General features: G+C 36.0%; 1 protein-coding gene across 1 annotated transcript in view; it reads right to left on the bottom strand.

Annotated features, from left to right (window-relative positions):
• GPR158 (G protein-coupled receptor 158) overlaps nucleotides 1-18,864 on the bottom strand; it is a 410,036-nt gene that overhangs the window by 58,807 nt on the left and 332,365 nt on the right. Inside the window, exon 6 of the mRNA XM_038529762.1 lies at nucleotides 3,309-3,418. Within this exon, the coding sequence (XP_038385690.1) occupies nucleotides 3,309-3,418 (110 nt within the window). The remainder of the gene's footprint in view (nucleotides 1-3,308; nucleotides 3,419-18,864) is intronic.

The raw sequence follows: 18,864 nt of genomic DNA on the forward strand, positions 1-18,864 counted from the left end.
TCTGCCTGGAGAGGTAGGATTTAAATTTTGAAAAAAATATTGAAATAAAAAAAATGAAGTATCTATGGAAATGATATATGGCATTCACCATGCTATCTTGATCCCTCAGGTTCTCTAGAGCCTAGTTCTGTGCCTTTCTCCATATCCTCCCAATGAATTTCCTTATTGCTTAATTCAGCCATAGTAGCCATATCCCCTTGATATATTTACATATATTCCAGTCCTGTTTAGCTTTATAACAGCTTTATAGGTCTGGTGAGAAAATTGATTTTCAGGTGTTAAAATAATTTATTCTTGGTTGTATAAATAGTTAATAGCAGAACTAAAATTTTGAATTTGGATTTGTTGGATTTATGTCTTTCCTCTTTAAAATAGAGGTATTTTAATTTTTTAAATATTATTTATTTGTTTATTTATTTGAGATAGAGAGGGAGTGAGTGAGAGTGCATGAGCTCAGGGGAAGAGGCAGCAGAGGAAGAGGGAGAGGGAGCAACAGACTTTCCATGGAGCAGAGAGCACCACGTCGGGCTTGATCCTATGACCCTGAGATCATGACCTGAGCCAAAGGCAGATACTTAACCAACTGAGCCACCCAGGCACCCCTTTCTGTCTTTCCGCTTTATTATGTTATGATAAAATCTTGAAAGTCTTTTCGTCAGGGCCACATGTTGCTTGAATCTAAAAATATCAACCAAGACACCCTTGGCAGCTTACATTCACTATAACCATCCATCCATTCATTCACTTATCTAAATGTATAAATATGGGCAAGATGCACAACGAAGAATGAGGAATATAAAACTGGTTCAGCCAGTCACTTCCACTGAGTTATTCACATTTCTCTGGGATGCTAATTGTTCAGTTTTATAGACTTAAGCAATATTGGAATTGTTTAAATTTGAGCAATTTGAAAAAAAAAACAGAATATAGTATAAAGCTATATGGTTCAGAAGAGTAATTCAGCTCATTATGTTAGCAACAGTTTCTACTTGATTTAAGCCTTCAGTGTTTAACTCTTCACTACAATGACTTCTAAAGACACATAAACAGAAGTAGCTTTAAGTCCAGTCTTTACAATAAAGAGAAGAATGATGGACTAATCTAATTTCTCAAATTCCAATCGTTTGCATACCATAGTCAAGATTTCTTCCTAGGTCTGTGTAGTAGCTATATATTCTTAAATCAATTTCTATTTATTGCTAAATAATTTATTGCTAAACATATTTTAAAGGAAACTTTACATTGCTACTTTAAATGAAAAACTGATAATCCAGAAATAGAAAGTAACTATAGAAATACAGTGAGATGGTCAATAAGTTATATCTAAGTAGCATTGCAGTGGAAAGCCTGCAGCTTGATCTGCTCTTTGTTGCAAAGGGAGATTAACAAGTGTTTGGCGAGTGTTAGAGACCTACTAGTTCCACATTGATTTTTCTCTTGGAAATAATCAGAAGGATGTAAAGAGCATCTGAATGGAAGTAATTTTCTCATTACATGATTCAGTGCTATTTAATACTGTGTTTGCATTCCCCACCAAACAGTCTCTTGCAGACCACAGAGTTATATGTTCTAGACATGTGGGGACATGTAGTAAGTCAGGGGACTGTAAATGCATTATGTGTGGAGAGAACTGTTGGAAGCAGCTTCCAAGTCTGCATCTGACATTTTTATTCATTAAATCATTGACTAATATGTACTAAACACCTCCTGTGTATCAGCCATTGTGCTAAGAGCTGGGGATTCAATGGTAAGATCCTCACTTCAAAGAGAAAGTAAATTAGGTAAAAATGAAGAAGGTAATTAAATAAACAAACAGTATTATATAATAGAGGCCCTAAGAGATGTTAAGTGCTAGACTCATAGGAAAAGAGATCATTTTTAAATCTCAAGAGGTCACCCATTCTCTCAGGATTTCTAGAAGGCTTATTGTCTCTTATAGGTTGCCAAAGATTATTCATTTCCTTTTGGTGAGCATCAGTTGAAAATAGCTATCATATAAGGAATGGAAACCGGAAGATACTCGAAGACTACAAGGACAGAATAGCAAAGTGTGCTGTGATATGGAATAAAAAGAATGTCAGAAAGAATATTAGAGATTAGCCTAATCCTTTCCTTTTGTAGGAAGTAGAAGCCTAGGATTTCCTAGAGTCAGAGGCTAAAATGAGATTTAAGCTGGATCTCCTGAAATCCAGTCCAATGTTCTTTGTACTATAGGACATATTTAAGAAAGGAATCTTGAGAGTTAAGGTTATTTACATTTATTTAAGAACATACTCTGGAGCATTTCCAGTAAATAAGTACCAATGAAACAAAAAAACAAAACAAAACAAGAACTTGAAAATAAATGGAGATTCTTATGTAGTAGATAGCACAATGATCACATTTTAAGGAAGATTGAAAGGGGAATATTTAAAGACAAGTATAACACATATTATGGCTCTAAGATAAACTGTGTCTGAGCCATATTAAAATACCTTTATTGAGAAGCACTTATGATCACATTAGCATGGAAATATGAATGGCTTACTATGGTTAGGAAAACAGCTTTAAAGCTAATCAGCATAAAGGGTTTCCTTTACAGAGATGCAGTTTTATCGTCAGGGAGAAATTATGCTCTCTTTCCAGTGGTCTTTGGCACCACTGTATTGAGAGAGCTTGGAAAGAGGAGACAAGGGAAAGCCCTTTATGGATAAGTAATGTACTATATGCCTCTTTCTTCTTTATATTTATCATATACATTAAGAAAAGTAGGGAGTTTTGAAAGTATAAGGGGACTTACTCATCCTCTAATTTATAAGGTTGATAATCATTAAAGCACATTGGTTGAAGAGGACAGTCAAAAACACTGTTTTTTGAACTTCACCCATTGAACATCAGCAGGATTATCCTGGGGCATGTAATTTATGAATGAAGAACAGTAGCTTCTGTCAAGTCAACATATGGCTAAATTCTACTATATAAGGATTCTTTGGGAGCTCTGGACTTGGATTATTATTTCAACGGTGTTCCTGTTCTTAGCTAGTCAGTATTGTCTTGCATTTATTCTAGACTATTTTTTATTCAGAATTAAATTTTCCATACCCAATGGCACATTTTATTAAAGCATAGTGTTCAAATTCAGTTGTATTAAAGATTTTTCTAGATAATCCTAATGATATTGCCTTGAAAATGAAAAAGAATACGTATTGTCTTGCTGTCTAAATTCGTGAAATTAAACCATTTAAGTGGCTGACCCAGCTTGTAATTATATGCTAAGCCAAACACTTTGATGTTCCCCTGGGAATGAAAACTAATGAAATACAATATACCTGTGAAGCTTGAGAGTGACAGTTCCGTAAACAGTAGCAAAACCGAGAAGACGGACCCATCTTAGGAGAATACAGCGAAATGTGCTTGGCTCAAAATACAAAATAACAACCTGTAGGATGAGAACAGAAAGAAAGAGACCTTCAGGATCAGCTGATGACCCACAGACTAAAATCAAAATTTCACATAGGAATTTTGACATAGCACACATCCTTTTGAATAAAACTTTAAAATATATTTTTGATCATTCATTGTCTAAATCAAAAGACTAGAGTCTATTGCTTTCAAATCAAACCTAAGTTCTTTAATTCTAACTTTCAGGAGTTTCTATGAATTGTCTCTTAGCCTTTGGCACTCTCTTTATCTTCCCAGATGGGCCGGCCAGGCAGCCCTCCATTGTCATACTCACTGGTGCCTTGCTGATTCCTACCTCCACATTTCTAGTAGTATCTTTCCCCTGTCTGAACCAGTCCTCGGAATATTATCCTGCATTGTACTCCCCAGTCAATCTACTTAGTACCTGCTCAACTGCTTCACTAATTCTTCTCACTCCAGAGTTATCACGAAGCAAATATTAATGAAGCATTTACCATGAGCCAGATACTATACTACATGCTGTAGATACAAAGGCCAATAAGAAAGAGAAGAGAGACCTGTAAACAAGGAACTGCATTAAAATAGCACAAGTGCTGTGATAACTTCTGTGCAGGTTCAGTGGGCACAAAGGAACAAGTGATCAATTCTGGAGTGGGTTATGTGTGTGGGGGGCAGGTGGAGGGCAGTCAAAAGGCATGTGGAATGAACTGTATGTATTACCTTTCACATGCTACTGGTGGTTTTGAACAAGCCCTCATAGAATAGGAATTGGTTTGGCCCTGCTTAAGAAATCTAAATAAATGCTGTTCAAGAATGTAGACTTATATACTCTTATGCTAGAGCAGCAGGCCTGAACTGATTTTGCTGAAAACAAGGTCTTCATAACAAAAAATATACTCACTCCTAAAATCCTGAGTGTTATTTTAGTTTTTTTAAAATCTCAAAGATATAAATATTAGTAAACATAAAGCACAGCTGGGGGAAATGGGATGGGTGCTGACGTTTTCTTGCTGGTAACTTACAAATGGAGCCCCACCCTCCAAAAGTGCCAAGAATAACATTACCTATAGCTCTCTGATGGTATTTCTCAAATAGTTCTACTTAAGCTAAGTACTTCCAATACCATTAGAATTAAATTCTCAAGGAGTGGGAAAAAGGCTGGTATTAAGAAGAAACCAAAGGAAGGTTTTTACCTTATATGTGTGGCCAAGAGATAATGTTGCTTTGTGTATATGTGGTATTTGTCCTTAGTTTTCTAATTCTCTAGATCTATGCTGAAGATGCAGATAAAGATGTGATTTTAAAGTTCAATCTATCAGGAAAGTGCTTGGAGTCATCCAAAAATTGATATAAAAACCATTTCCTTTATTTGCTATTTTCACAAAACAAGCTGAAATTCTGTAAATGTGTGTTTTAAGTTTTAGCTCATATATTTTGGAAATAGTTCCTTTACACGAGGGTCTGGCGGTAATTAAAAGTTCTAAAAAATAAGCTGTATTGTTTAGTAAGGAATCTGAGCTGAGGGAAGAAGGGTAAGTTTAGAGGGGAAAAAGAACAAATGAAGAAAACTTGGTAGAAGATTAAAGGATCAGGGGATATGTGTTTCTTCTCATGGCAGAGAGAAATGACAGATTAGAAACTAGTACAAGAGGGACCTAAAGTGTAGAATATACAAAATCTCATGTATTTCCACTAGAAATGGATTTAGAGATTATTCTAGCACAGTGGATTCCTGGAAGCTACAAAATCCTGTGACTTATTGCAAAGTTTTCCATTGCACACTGAGCAATGATTAAGGGCATGAATAAGCAAAGGTGAACAATGTAAGATAGAAGTCTGCATATTTTTTTTATTTTGGAGGAAATAATTGCTCTTGAAGGAACTACTGTTATAGCTTCAAGCTTATATTTCACAGATGAAGAATTTGAAGACTTGTTACTGTAAATGAAAGATTGAGGCAGTCAGAAATAAATGAAAGAATAATAGTCAATTTCTTTTAACATCCATGGACGAGGTATAGCTTAAAAATAATAGAAAATGAAATTCCAGTGAACTTAATAAAATATATTATTAGAAAGAGTTCAGCAAATAGTGAAGTAGAACTCCTAATTTTGGAGTGTGGTGATGGGAGAATCCAGGTTCTGCATCCAGTCTCTCTGGGTTCCAATCTTAGGTCTGTTCTTTACTAACATTGACGAATTACTTAACATTGCCTTGCTCTTCCTCAGTTTTCCCATCTTTACAATGAACACAATCCTAACACTTCCAGATGAGACTGTTTTGAAGTTTGAATTGGTAAATATAGTGCCTGGTACATTGGGCATCCAATAAATTTTGTCTAACATATTAGGAGAGTTGATTTATATATACTTTGTTCTAAAAGTTACCATTCTCACTATTAGTATAATTATATCTTATCTCAGTGAATTCTTTTCTGATTGTTCCAGCTCCTACCTTGAATTCCCATAATCACTTTTTGACTATGCACTTTTTAACTTTATCTTATACCATACTTAACTGTATGGGTATCCCCCCTGAATCAATGTAAAACCAAAGAAGGCATGCTTCTCCATATATTCCGTGTGCTCCACACACAAAAAATGTAAATATATTAAATCTTTGATCAATGATCTATTTTAGCTAATTTAACAAAGAAAATGTTACCTTCAAAATAAACTGTGAAAAGTCTAATTACTGATTCACTCATTCACTATTTAGTTAGTCTGCAATTTAGAAGTCATTAAAATAAATCAGCTGTGGACTAGGTCCTCAAGTTATAGTTTAGAAGAGTGGATGCTCCGCGTACATGATAAAAATAATGGCATGATCATACCAAATATTTATATTATACTATTGCTAAATACAAAATTAAGCATTTTTACAGTATTTACTTGCTTAATCCCCACAGTGCCTTACACAGTAGGAATGTTTATTTTGCAAAGGAGGAATGACACACAGAAAATTTAAGAAATGCGCTTAACATCACACAGCCAGGAAATGTCAGGGCTAGGATCTGAATCCAGACAGTTGAATTCCAGAGTTCATGTCTTGCTTCTCTAAACAGGTCTACCACATGGAGGAGGTGACAAATACTATTATAATGTGAACTGAATCATATTGAAGATTCAGAGAAAAGAGGAATTGCTCTCAGTGGAAACAAGTAAAGCTATCGTAGGAGGGTTCACATTTGAGTAGGAACCTGAAGGAGGACAAGGTTTTAGTATGTAAGCAAACAGGAAAGGAGGAGGGAACCTAAGATAAAGGCATGCTTGTGGGAAAGCTTCAAGAGTGTGGAGTGTATGGTTATGGACAGGAAGACATAAAGGGGAGTGCTAAAAATTAAGCTTTAAAACAGAGATGGGACCAGTTCATTGTAAGCTTTGAAAAAGGGTGAGGAATTCCGATTTATTTCATGATCAGACATGTCATTAAACTTCTTTAAATTGTGATCAGAAGTGTATTCCAGGGAGTTAGTCTGGCAGCATCATGCAAGAGCACTGGATGCTAATGGAAGGGGAAGATATTGAAAGTGAGAAGGCCAGTTGGGGGAAATCAAGTCAAAATAAAACAAAACAAAACGAATTCATCTTCTTTATCAAACTTTTCCCTTTTCTTAGGTCTTATTTCAGCATCCCCTCCTTTACTCTAGGCCCCAAATGCTTCTGCTATATTAACTCTCCTTGTAGAACCTTTCAGTGGCCCCCAGGGCTCTTATGCAAAAATCTAAATTATTATTTTTTAAAAAATATTTTATTTTGAGAGAGAGTGTGCAAGCATGCACATGTGCACAAACGTGCTCAAACAAGCAGGGGGAGGAGTAGAGGGAAGGGAGAGGGAGAAGAGAGAATCCCCAGCAGACTCCACACTGAGTGCAGAGCCCAACTTTGGGCTTGATCTTCAGGGCCCAGAGATCAGGGCCAAAATCAAGAGTTGGACACTTAACCAACTGAGCCATCCAGCTGCCCCAAAAGTCTAAATTATTTACGATGCTAGATACCAGCTTAGTTCTATCATCTCATTACTTTCCACCTACCCAAATCTTCCAATCCTTGCATATGCTGTCCCTTCTAACTGCATGTTCCTTATACAATCCAACTGTCTCATCTGTAGTTGGTGTACTTCTATTCGCTTTTCAGGCTTCAGTCTAAATCTCTCTTCCTCTAGGAGGAGGAAGCCTTCACTGTGGCTTAGCACACTGTCCCTACTTGATTACAGCATTGAATCTACAGCATTGTATTAGATTTGTAGGCTTTGTGACAGCCATGTTTATTGTGTTCAATTCTGTAATACTGGCACTAACAATCCAGGTACACAGGAAGTGCTTCTAAATATGTGTTGAGTGAAAGAAAAAAATGCAGCTGTAGGAAAATGGTAAAAAAGGATATAACTACTGTCGTGAGAATAGGAATTTAGGCATTCATGTGAACAGAGGAAAGAACATGCTGAATCAAGACAGTTGGGCAGCTGATTATTTGTTGAAGCAAAAGTGAATAAAATGTCAAAAATAATGTGAAGATTTTAAGCTTGGGTGACTAGGAGGATGATTGTGTTTGGAAAGAAACAGATTTTTTAAAAAAAGATGCATTAGTCTGGGCATAACTATGCTAGCTCTACTCAGAAAACTCCTCACCCCACTTCACCCTTCCCAGACTGTGAGTTGGCACTCCTCAGACTGAGTCAGGTTTCCATCTTATCTGCACATTATTTATTTATAATGAATTCTGAGCTTTCTTTCATCACACTTATCAGCTCTATTTTGATAAAATTATTTCTGTAATTCATTTGTTAAATTATAAACTATCTAATAGCTAGTTTGTAAGTTGCACGAGGCTAAGTATTATAACTATCTTACTCATGATTGCATACCAATTCCCTAGTATTGTACCTGGCAATAGTAGGTAACCACAGAAAGAGAGTAATAAAAGGAAGGGAAGAAGGGAAGGAGAGGGGAAAGAAGGAAGGAGAAAAGAGGGTAAGTTTATTTTTTGATATCTTGATATTTTTGATATCTTATAATCTGTCTGTACAACATCTAACCCAGATCTAACTTTTTAGTAGTTAATACATGCCATAATGACAAAGGGGGCGGGGGGAAGACAAGGAAGTTTCAATGTTTTTCAAATCCCAGTATTTTACCTTTTCTTGTTAAATATAATGTATATAAATGTATAGATTAACAATTTTTATAAAGATTTTATTTATTTATTCATGAGAGAAAGAGAAAAAGAGAGAGAGAGAGAGACACGGAGACACAGGCAGAGGGAGAAGCAGGTGCCATGCAGGGAGCCTGACGTGGGACTTGATCTCGGGACTCCAGGATCACACCCTGAGCTGAAGGCAGACGCTTAACTGCTCAGCCACCCAGGTGTCCTGATTAACAAATTATTGTAAAGCTCTTCCCAAATTCCAAATTAATGATATATTTTATAACAAACCCTCATAAAGGAAGAAATGGAGAAAACTTAAACCACTGAACTGTAGAATTTATGAATGATGATGATAATATGAATAGCTGCCATTTTAGGTAGCATTCATAATAGCTGCCTGTGCCTCCACACACTGATCACTGTGATAGACATCTTCCTTACATTTAGGGTCCAGGTATACTTTATTATTCCCATCCTAAAGATAAAGAGACTGAACTTTAATGGGGTTACCTAATTTTCCCCGTAGTTATAAAAGAGTATGTTTTTCAACCAGAACTCATAAAAACTTCCTTTTCCAGAAGAACTACCTGACGTATATTTTCATAGTACATATTTCAAGAGAAAACTTTCGCTGTTCTCTTTCCAGTACTAGAGACTAATGATAAGCATAAAGATATTTAGTGTGTGAGAAATAGGACATGGGGTACCACTTAGGTCACTGAGTACCCTAAGGACGCAAGAGCATGCATAATCACTGGATGCATGAGCACAGAGTACAAATTGTAACCAGGTTTAGGAGGGTACAGTGAGAGAAGAAGAGACCCTCTGTATTTTTAAGGACTTTGTTCTTCAACACTGGAGGTTTTTTCAGATGCTTACAAAATTCAATCAGCTAATCTTAGTGGTGGGATACTCTTAGGCATTGTGTTTTTAAAAAGCACTGCTGTTTTTTAAATGGCCTTCCAAGTCTTCCCCTCATTATAAACAAATCTGCACAGATTTTCCAACCATTTCATCAAATACGGATTTTTTTTTTAGCTAGTTTTGAAGTCAGCTTGATTGCCTATACTCTTTGGATACTGAACACAGCTAATGGGGAAGAAAAGAGAACTACAAGAGAAAAGAATATTAGGCTTTCCAGATATGCAGAAAATAGAAGAACATTTTTAAATAGAATAAATTTCTTTTGCAAATATAGACACAACACCAGAGATAGAAAATTAACCTCTGCTGTGTTGGTTCAGTAGATGAAAGGCCCGGTGCTTTCAGAAGAGGAATGCTGGAAAGGTAAAATGGTCAGAAGCTAGCACTGGCTAGAGCAGGCCAATGCTCTTCCCAGAACTCAGAGTATAAAAGGTGTGAAGCTCTGGCTTTAGGCTTGATATTTTAAGGATCTGAGCAACAAGCAACAGTTTCCTAATAGTGTGGGACACAGCAGTTCTACTCTCTTAACTGACTTGTCAAGTGTTATTTGCTTCAGTTCAGTGAAATTGGCTGGGAATTAAACCACTTGTATAGGTGAGTGAGGTGCAACATGCTTTAGTGTTTGTGTTAGTGGGCATGTGTGTACAGTTTTATTTACAAAAAAGAAGATTACTGGGTAATGGGAGCACAGTGAGAGATGCCCATGACAAGACTTTTGTTGATGAAGTTGTCCTTTGATAAGGACGTGAAGGACTTCTAAAGCTTTAAGGACTCTCTCTGCCACATCTACAATTTCCTTCTGCTTCGCACAGAGAAGAGTCTTGCTAGTCAAATATTTTCCGGGGCCACTTAACTTTCTCCAGTTTACCATGCTCCCAATAATCCTTCCTGAACAAGTGAAGAATGAAGCTGATATCGTGATTGGAGGACAGTCCACACTTGGAAATCTCTGATATTAAAACCTACTACTTAACCCAACCAGGTCTGCTATTTTTTTTGCAGTAGGAGGCTGGAAATGAATCACGTAGGTGGAACTATGTATATTAAGAGACTTCTAAAGGATTTGCTTGATAGAATAAGTAGATTCAAAGTTCCTTAAGTGTGTTGGGAAATTATTTTTATATATTTGGCAAGAAATATGATTTTGTACAAAGGAAACATTCAGGATGAAAATATGTCCTATAAATGTTTAATTATATAAAGTTATATCCAAATGACAAAAAATAAAAACTATCTAATACAACCTTAAACCTATGCAATTATCACACAAATGAAAGGGGTTATGATTGGGATTATGCCTTTACGCAACTATGGTCTAAAATATATTACTTTGCACTTGGCTCCTATTATGCAAAGCACCAAAAGAAGGATAAATTAATAGACTAAAATACAAAATATATACATAACTTCTATACATTTATAATATATAAGTAACATTTTGGGGTCACTGTGACAGCAGATGAGATATGCCTGACATAGCCCCTCTAACTATAATATCCCTGAAAAGATAAAAAGAATTTAAAAGGGTCACAGCTCTAAAAACTAAAAGCAAACATGACAAGATCCCAAAGTCTCCCTGGTGATTCTACTCACTGCTTGGTAGATGGTATTGAATTAACAAGCAACTTCTAAATAAAACATCACATGCCTCGTTCTCTAAGCCAGAATAAGATCTGAAAGCCCAAAGATAACAGAGAAAGATTTTCATTCCTATTCCTTGTCAGGGTCTAATTCTGAGACCCACAGGCTTTTTACTGAAATGAAACAAACAAACTGAAAAATCTTTGGTCATGCCCTGACTGTACAGGGACTATTTCTGCCTCAGCCAGTCCTGGAGACTTCTAGTCCATGGCCTTCTCTCCTGATCAGTTCCCCTCTTCTTCATCCATTCAGGGATTAGAATTTCCAGGATGTAGCATTCAGAAATGTGATACTTAGCAGCCTAAGGGAAAGCACAGCAAGGTGGAGGGAAGAGCAGTATGCCGTTAAAGAGTACAGAGAACCTCTCTAGTCTGTTTTCCTACCTCTCCACAAGAAAAGACACTTTGCAGAAATAACCCATCCCAACAAACATAATAAACATAGAAACAAATGACTATTTTTGTCTCAAACTTTTATAACCTCAGTTTATGTGTTCAAAAGGGATAATTTTTTGGTCAAGAGTAAATTATGGTGCATGACTTAGGATAGAAGATTATACCATCCTTAGCAGTTATGTTCTCAAAAATATTAATGAATATGGTAAAGTTCTTGGGATTTATGTTAGGTGAAAAAACAAGCAGCACATAAAATATATAGAAAGAGGGCATATAGTCTAATATTGAGTATGCTTAAAATTTATTTGTATGTATGAATATATATATGTACATACACATTTATATACATAAGTGAGAGCATATCTATTCTCTGCTTATTAGCCTTAATTTAACACCCAAAATTTGTTCCAGAAAGAAGATCATGAAGGGACCACCCAAAAAAGCCAATGGGGAAAATGTATTATATTGTTTATTCCTATTAAGAAGTTCATCCCAAAATTATGTTTTCTATAATTACCAAAAAAGCAAAAACAAAGAAACAAAAAATCTAAAGCTATGGTTCTGCTTCCTATTTTCTCTCTTGGTGCTCTTAGAATGAACCACACATTCCTCTGAGAAAAACACAACAGTGGAGAAGAGTGGTGAGATTATGACCAAAGTATTACAGTTAAGATTTTTTGGCTTTGTTTTGTTACTATGAAAAAATTTATATTCTCCGAAATGGTCATAAACTCTTTAGGGTTCAAGTCTTGCAAATCTTATCACAAATTTTTATTAGGTAAGGATTGGTTTTGAGAATATATATATATATATATATATATATATATATACACATATATATGTCAATATATCTCTCTCACAAACTTAACAGTATTGCCAGTGATTCTCTGGTTTTACTATTAAGTATGCACATCTTAGTATTTAAAAATTTTTCTATAATCACAAAAAAGTTAATTTAAGTAAAAAATGGTTCCAGTATCTCTTCCAGGAGTGTAGTAAATGGTAAGACAACATAGGATAACTGAGTCTTTTAGTTTAATCCAATGCAGATAATGAGAGCATAAAGTTAAGCCTTCTGGGTCCTCTCCTAAAATTCGAGAATAATAAAGGTATAGTTTATCTGTGAGCTAATAAATTGGCAGAGAGGTAAAAATATATCTCTTGAGAATGAACAGGTTCAGGAACAAATGAGCTCTAAATACGATCTAAATATGATCAATGACTTACAGATTCAATTTCTTAAAAAATAAGGGACAAAAAGTTGTACAAGAGTTGGTAAAAAAATGTGGTAATGTAAGGCCGTTAGACACTGGAGGGCTCTACTTGATTCAGAACATAAAATATCTGTAACATGTATCTTAGAAATATTTGTTGTGATTGTTGGTAGAATGATATACTTGGTTTAGAGTTAAATGAAAATACACACCTGTATGCATGCACACACACATACACACAGAATGAATTAATTAGCTTATGGAAAATATATATGAAGCGGGAGAAGAGATCTGGTAAGACAAAAAAATTTTAAAAGATGAAAATTTTCATTTGTAAAATAGTCCAAATATATGAGTTGCCTACCAATCAGCTAGAAGAGGTTCTGCAGCCTAGTATAATGGATAAAAAAAGGCATTTGAGTTAGTTGTCACAAATGCCAGTCTGAGCTCTACCACTAATTAAATATGCAACCTACAAATCCCTTATGTTCTGTGAGATTCATTTTCCTCAACAGTTTAATGAAGATAATGCAAAATCTTATAGTATAGAATCATTTAATAAACCACAGATAAATAGCAAATGCCAGTTTTATTAACATGAAAATTACTTTTGATATTTGTCATATTTGAATCAAAAATCTGTTCAGTTCTCTTGAACATGTATTTTTGAAAATTGACAGAAAGAAGCTTCTGAATACTGTGGAGTTGAGAATGGAATATAGAGGGAATGGGAAAGAAACAGACAAGGCAAACTAGGTCCTTAAAGCAGTAGGAGAGCTGTCATTATGATGGATAAAGGTAGGAAAAGCCAGATGTATTCATTATATATTGATATATAACAAATTATACAAACTTAGCAGCTTAAAACAACACATATTTATTATCTCATAGTATCTGTGGGTTAGCAATCTAAACATTGCTAGTCTTAGGGTCTCTCACAAGACTACAATGAAAGCATTAATCAGGGCCATCAGTTGGGAAAAGATACATTTGTAAGCTCAGGTGGTTGTTGACAGGATTTGGTTCCTTGAGAGCTAAGGGAAGTGGAGCCCTGAGCTGGCTGTTAGTAGGAGGCCTCTCTGAGTTCCTTGCCATATGGACCTCACCACCATAGTAACTTGCTTCACTGAAGCCATCAAGAGAGAGTCCGTTGGAGATGGAAGTAATAATCTCTTGTAACCTCATCATGAAAGTGACATTCTTTCATTTTACATTGATGTGTTTTATTGATTATAAACAGGTTTGTCAAGGGGAGGGAACTGTGCAGGTCACGAATACCAGGAAGCAGGAATCATTGGGGCCATCTTAGAAGCTATCTACCACAAAAGGCAACTCTACTTTTAAATAATCAGAAATGCTGTTATGTTCAAAATGAATGATGTAATAAGAGTATAGAATTAAAAGATTCTAAATATCTAGGTCATGCATTTAGAGAAAGGATAATGCAAAAAATAATCTTTTTCTTTATTCATTTGAGATATATATCTATATCTATATCTATATCTATATCTATATCTATATCTATGTAGAGAGAGAGAGAGAGAGAGAGAGAGAGAGACCATGAACAATGGAGAGAGGCAGAGGGAGAGGGAAGAAGCAGATCTCCACTGAGCAGAGTGCCCAATGCAGGGCTTGGTCATAGGACCTGAAGATCATGATCTGAGCCAAAGATAAATACTTAACCATCTGAGCCACCCAGGCACCCCTACAAGAGAAATCATTAAAAGATGAAAAGGAATCTACCAAGGCTGCCTCTCCATGGAGTCCAATTCATCATGAAGTTCATAATTCTGGGATTGTTGCACATAGCTCATGACTAGGAACTGCTGAGAAATGACTTTTTTGGTTTTAATGTTTTTAAACAATGAGATAAATATGTTATGGTCATGGTGGGTTGGGAGAAATAATTTGGATCTTTTCAAGTATTTATGTCTATGTTTAAATTGTGACTACGAAAGAATGAAGACTTCAAGTTAAACCTGGCAAATTGAACATGTGTATGTCTGCTACTTCTGGAAACTCTAGTTAATGATGGTTAAACACTCAAGACCAGAGACAGGGGATCCCTGGGTGGCGCAGCGGTTTGGCACCTGCCTTTGGCCCAGGGTGCGATCCTGGAGACCCAGGATCGAATCCCACGTCCGGCTCCCGGTGCATGGAGCCTGCTTCTCCTTCTGCCTGTGTCTCTGCCTCTCTGTCTCTCTCTGTGTGACTATCATGAATAAATAAATAAAATCTTAAAAAAAAAAAGACCAGAGACAGTATGAGTAGAAATGCCAACCGATGATAGATATCAACAAAATTCTGCAAGACATAAAACAGATGGCAATGTACAACCAGATGAAGTCAAAGAAAGTGGAATCTTATACCTGGAGAGAGAGAGAAGCCCCTCAGGGGTCTGTCTCACAATCTTTTTGGGAAGAGTTGGGTAATAAAAATAATTACATCTAATGAGTATTTGCTATATTCCAATTACTTTTAAGGGACCCTACATGAAACAATGTACTTGTTGCTTACAAAAATCCTTTAAGGTAGGCATTACTAATATTCTTCATTTTACGTATGGGGAACCCAAGGCACTGAAAAGTTGAGGAATTTGTCCAAGGTCATGCAGCTAGTAAGTGGCAGGGCTGGGGTTTAAACCTGAGTCTAGAGCACAAGCCACTATCATGATGATTCACTGCTAGGCATTATGTAGGAAAAACAGAGTAATAACGTAAAGATAGGGGGTTTTGATGGAGACTGGATGTTGTAGAATGCTTGGTCACTGAGAACTGTACCAATCTGTTCAGTGTCATAAATATGGAGGGTTTAAACTGAATAATGTTTATAGGGTAAAAATAATTTTCAAGTAAAAAGAAATGAAAAATATAATTAAAAATGCAGCTAACAAATTGGAAAATGAATGCTAAAAAAACAAAACTCTAATAATTCGTGAAGAAAATTATGAAAGAGAAGAGTGACATCCCAAAGTCAGAGAAAAGAGGCAGCTATAATCGTGGGAAAATTTGGAGGTTAGGAACCAAGTCCATGGTCTTCAAGTGTGACTCAATACTAGAAGCACCCTTTGTGTTAAAATATGTGAAAGCCCTCATTTCCCTTGTAGAAACTTTGAGTCAGTAGTTTCAGGGCACAGTCTGATTAATCTGCCTTTTAAAAAATGCTCTACAGATAGTTTTAACCTAACAAGGGTTAAGAGCTGCTGCTACTACTTTACAGTCCAGAAGCAAGTCAACGTGGAGCTAGTGTATCCAAAACTCAGACTGAGACTAGGGAAGGTTGAAGAAAGTGTCTAAAAACTAATAAAATGGACTAAGAATTCTATTTCCAGAAAAATGTCCTACAGATAAATGCATACAAAATATGCAAATATTTATGTCCAATATTCACTCAAGCATTATTTGTAACAGCAAAACATTGAAAACATTGTCAAAAAAAAAAAAAAAGAGAAAAACATTGTCTACCCAGAGGGGACAGCTTCAATCTATAATTCATGTTACATCCATACAAAATGGAAAACCAGGAAATTTAAAATAATTAAGTGGGTCTGACTTTGTTTATTTAAAAACATCCATAAGCAAAATTGTTTAAATGAAAACAAAGTTGAAGAACAGTAATAAAAATATGATTTTGTTTGTATATATGTAAAAAGGAATGTATAATGACACACAATAAACTATCAAGACTATCTCTGGGGTAGGTGGACTGGAAGTGGAGGAGGCACAGAGGGATAGGGTAAATTTTACTATTTAATTTATTATCTTTTGGTACTAGCTGACTTTTTTTAAGTGAAAATATAATAATAACATATAGTATATAATAAAAGAATGAAAATACACACAAAAAAATTTGGACTGATCTGGTTGTAGTCTTTATTTACATAATAAGTTATTTATTATTTATTATTTATTATTTACATAATAAGTCTTTATTTACATAGTCATCCTGACAACTTTACCAGTCTTGGCCACCCAGCAAACTACACACACCACTGGGTACTTAGAAGGACACTGTGCAGCTCTTTCACTGATGGAGTACCAGTAAAGTGGCCACTCTCACCACAGTCAGACTCTGAGTTTGTCTTCCACAAGGATGCCTTACTTGAAACAGGCTTTGGGGAGCCGGCAGATGAACCTTGCCTCTGGGCCATGGGAGGCTATTCCTATCAGGATGAGACAGCCCATATGTAGTATCTATACATTGTGACATTAAATGATGGTGGGGAGATATAGTAAAGAGAAACTGGAGGAACTTTAAAAACCCAGACCTCAATAATAAAAAAAAAAAAAACCAAAGTGCAAAATAGTTCATGCACACACGTGCGCATGCGCACACACACAAACTACAGTATTTGGAGAAGAAAAGAAAAAAAAATGATAAGGAGATACAATATAGAGTAAGATGTTTAATGACCAAAAGGCTTTCTAGAGCTAAGAAAAGAATACATGAAACACCTGATCAGTATGCCATTTGCTGGTCCTTAGGTGCCTCGGCCATGGCCCATCTATTTACCTCAGCTTTGTGGGTCAAACCTTTCATTGACGGTCATAGACCATTCATTGGAAAAACTGTCTTTCTGCTCATGGTCCAAAGATCCCTCTGAATTGGTTGAAGAAATTGTGCAGAATATACACAACATTAGGTTCTATGAACCACAACTTACACTAAAAGTCTGGAAAAGTAATTATTCAAGCTGCAGTCACAACCCAGGCTCAGAACTGGCCTGTCAGGAATATGTGCACCTTTATGGAGAAATCACCACTGCCAGTACCAACTCTCAATGCTCTCGGCAGAAATAAGCATGTATTTCTTGAGAAGTAGAGGCATGAGGTGGAAAGATTATAATATTTGAAGATACAAGGGACTGCTCTGCCTCTTACTCACTGCATAACCTTGAGCACATCGTTCTGGTCACCTCCTTCCTCATCTAGAAAGTTGAGTTAATAATTCCTTTTTCTCTCCACCACAGGATGGGAAAATTGTCTGGGAAAGCCTTAGGTCAACTAGAGTAGTGTAATTGTTTCTCCTATATATTTTCTTTAAATATTGATGCAAAATTCTTTTTATTTCTGTTTAAAGTGAGCATTAAGTGATTCTATCTGATTCTTATAAAGTTGCATAAATAATATGAGATCCTTACAGTGAGGGAACTGCTTAGCCAGCCTGGTTCAGTCTGAGTCATTCACTGCCTCACTCCTTTTGGAGAGGACACATTCTTATAACTCAGCTCCAAATAAAGGTGCTGAAAATAAAAATCTAAGTTTAACTGTAGAATACCATAAAAGCTCTTCAGAATTTCTCAGTAAGCAATAACAAATGGGTTTTCTCAATATATTTTCAGTCCTCCTTCGATTCACTTCCCTGTCTTGGAGTACTGTTTAACATATAGTCATTACCAATAATAAAAACCAATCTGCACATGGGATTTTTACTGTTTATTACATACTTGCTTATTTCTTTCCCCGAACTGAGATACTTAGGAGGTTGAATGATTCGCCCAAGAGGACAGTAATTTAGACATGTCAAAGGTGGAATTACTCTAAATTGTCAACATTTCAAAGAATGTTCCCTCTCCTTTTTAATGAAAGGTTGTTTGGTCTTCAAAAGTTTCATTTCCTTGTCAGTAAAAAGTCAAACGACTAACTTCCCCACAACCTAAGTATTTCAAAGTCAGTGTTCTTCAGATGAGAGTTCTGTATTTAGAAATAGACCTTCTCCTTTCGAAGTTCTTACAGTAACTGCCCTCCTCTTCTACTCTTGTCTCTACAAGAACTGAACTCCAAGCTATTTTATCCACACAGAACTTTCTCCCACAACTCCTGTCCTATCCTCTGTACTTCTGCACACCCAAACTTCACAGTTCCTCTACTTCTCTACTCCATTGTCCTTCACCTCTAATTGTTCTCAGACCAGAGGAAGTATACATGGCCATGTCCTGGATTACCTGGAAAGATGGCACTTGGAAGAGTTGTCTTTGGTACCAAATGCCACAGGCTCAAGGCCACAGAAATAAAGATGTTTTTAAGAATACCACTTGCTTGCTGTCTTGAAAACGTCTTTATATCCGTGAATGGCACTTATACTCCATATCCTGTTAGAGGTTTTCTAGCCATATGCAACTTTGCAGACCTAAATGAGCAC

This window comes from Canis lupus, chromosome 2 (assembly GCF_011100685.1).
Source record: "Canis lupus familiaris isolate Mischka breed German Shepherd chromosome 2, alternate assembly UU_Cfam_GSD_1.0, whole genome shotgun sequence".
In the NCBI taxonomy this organism is placed as follows: Eukaryota; Metazoa; Chordata; class Mammalia; order Carnivora; family Canidae; genus Canis; species Canis lupus.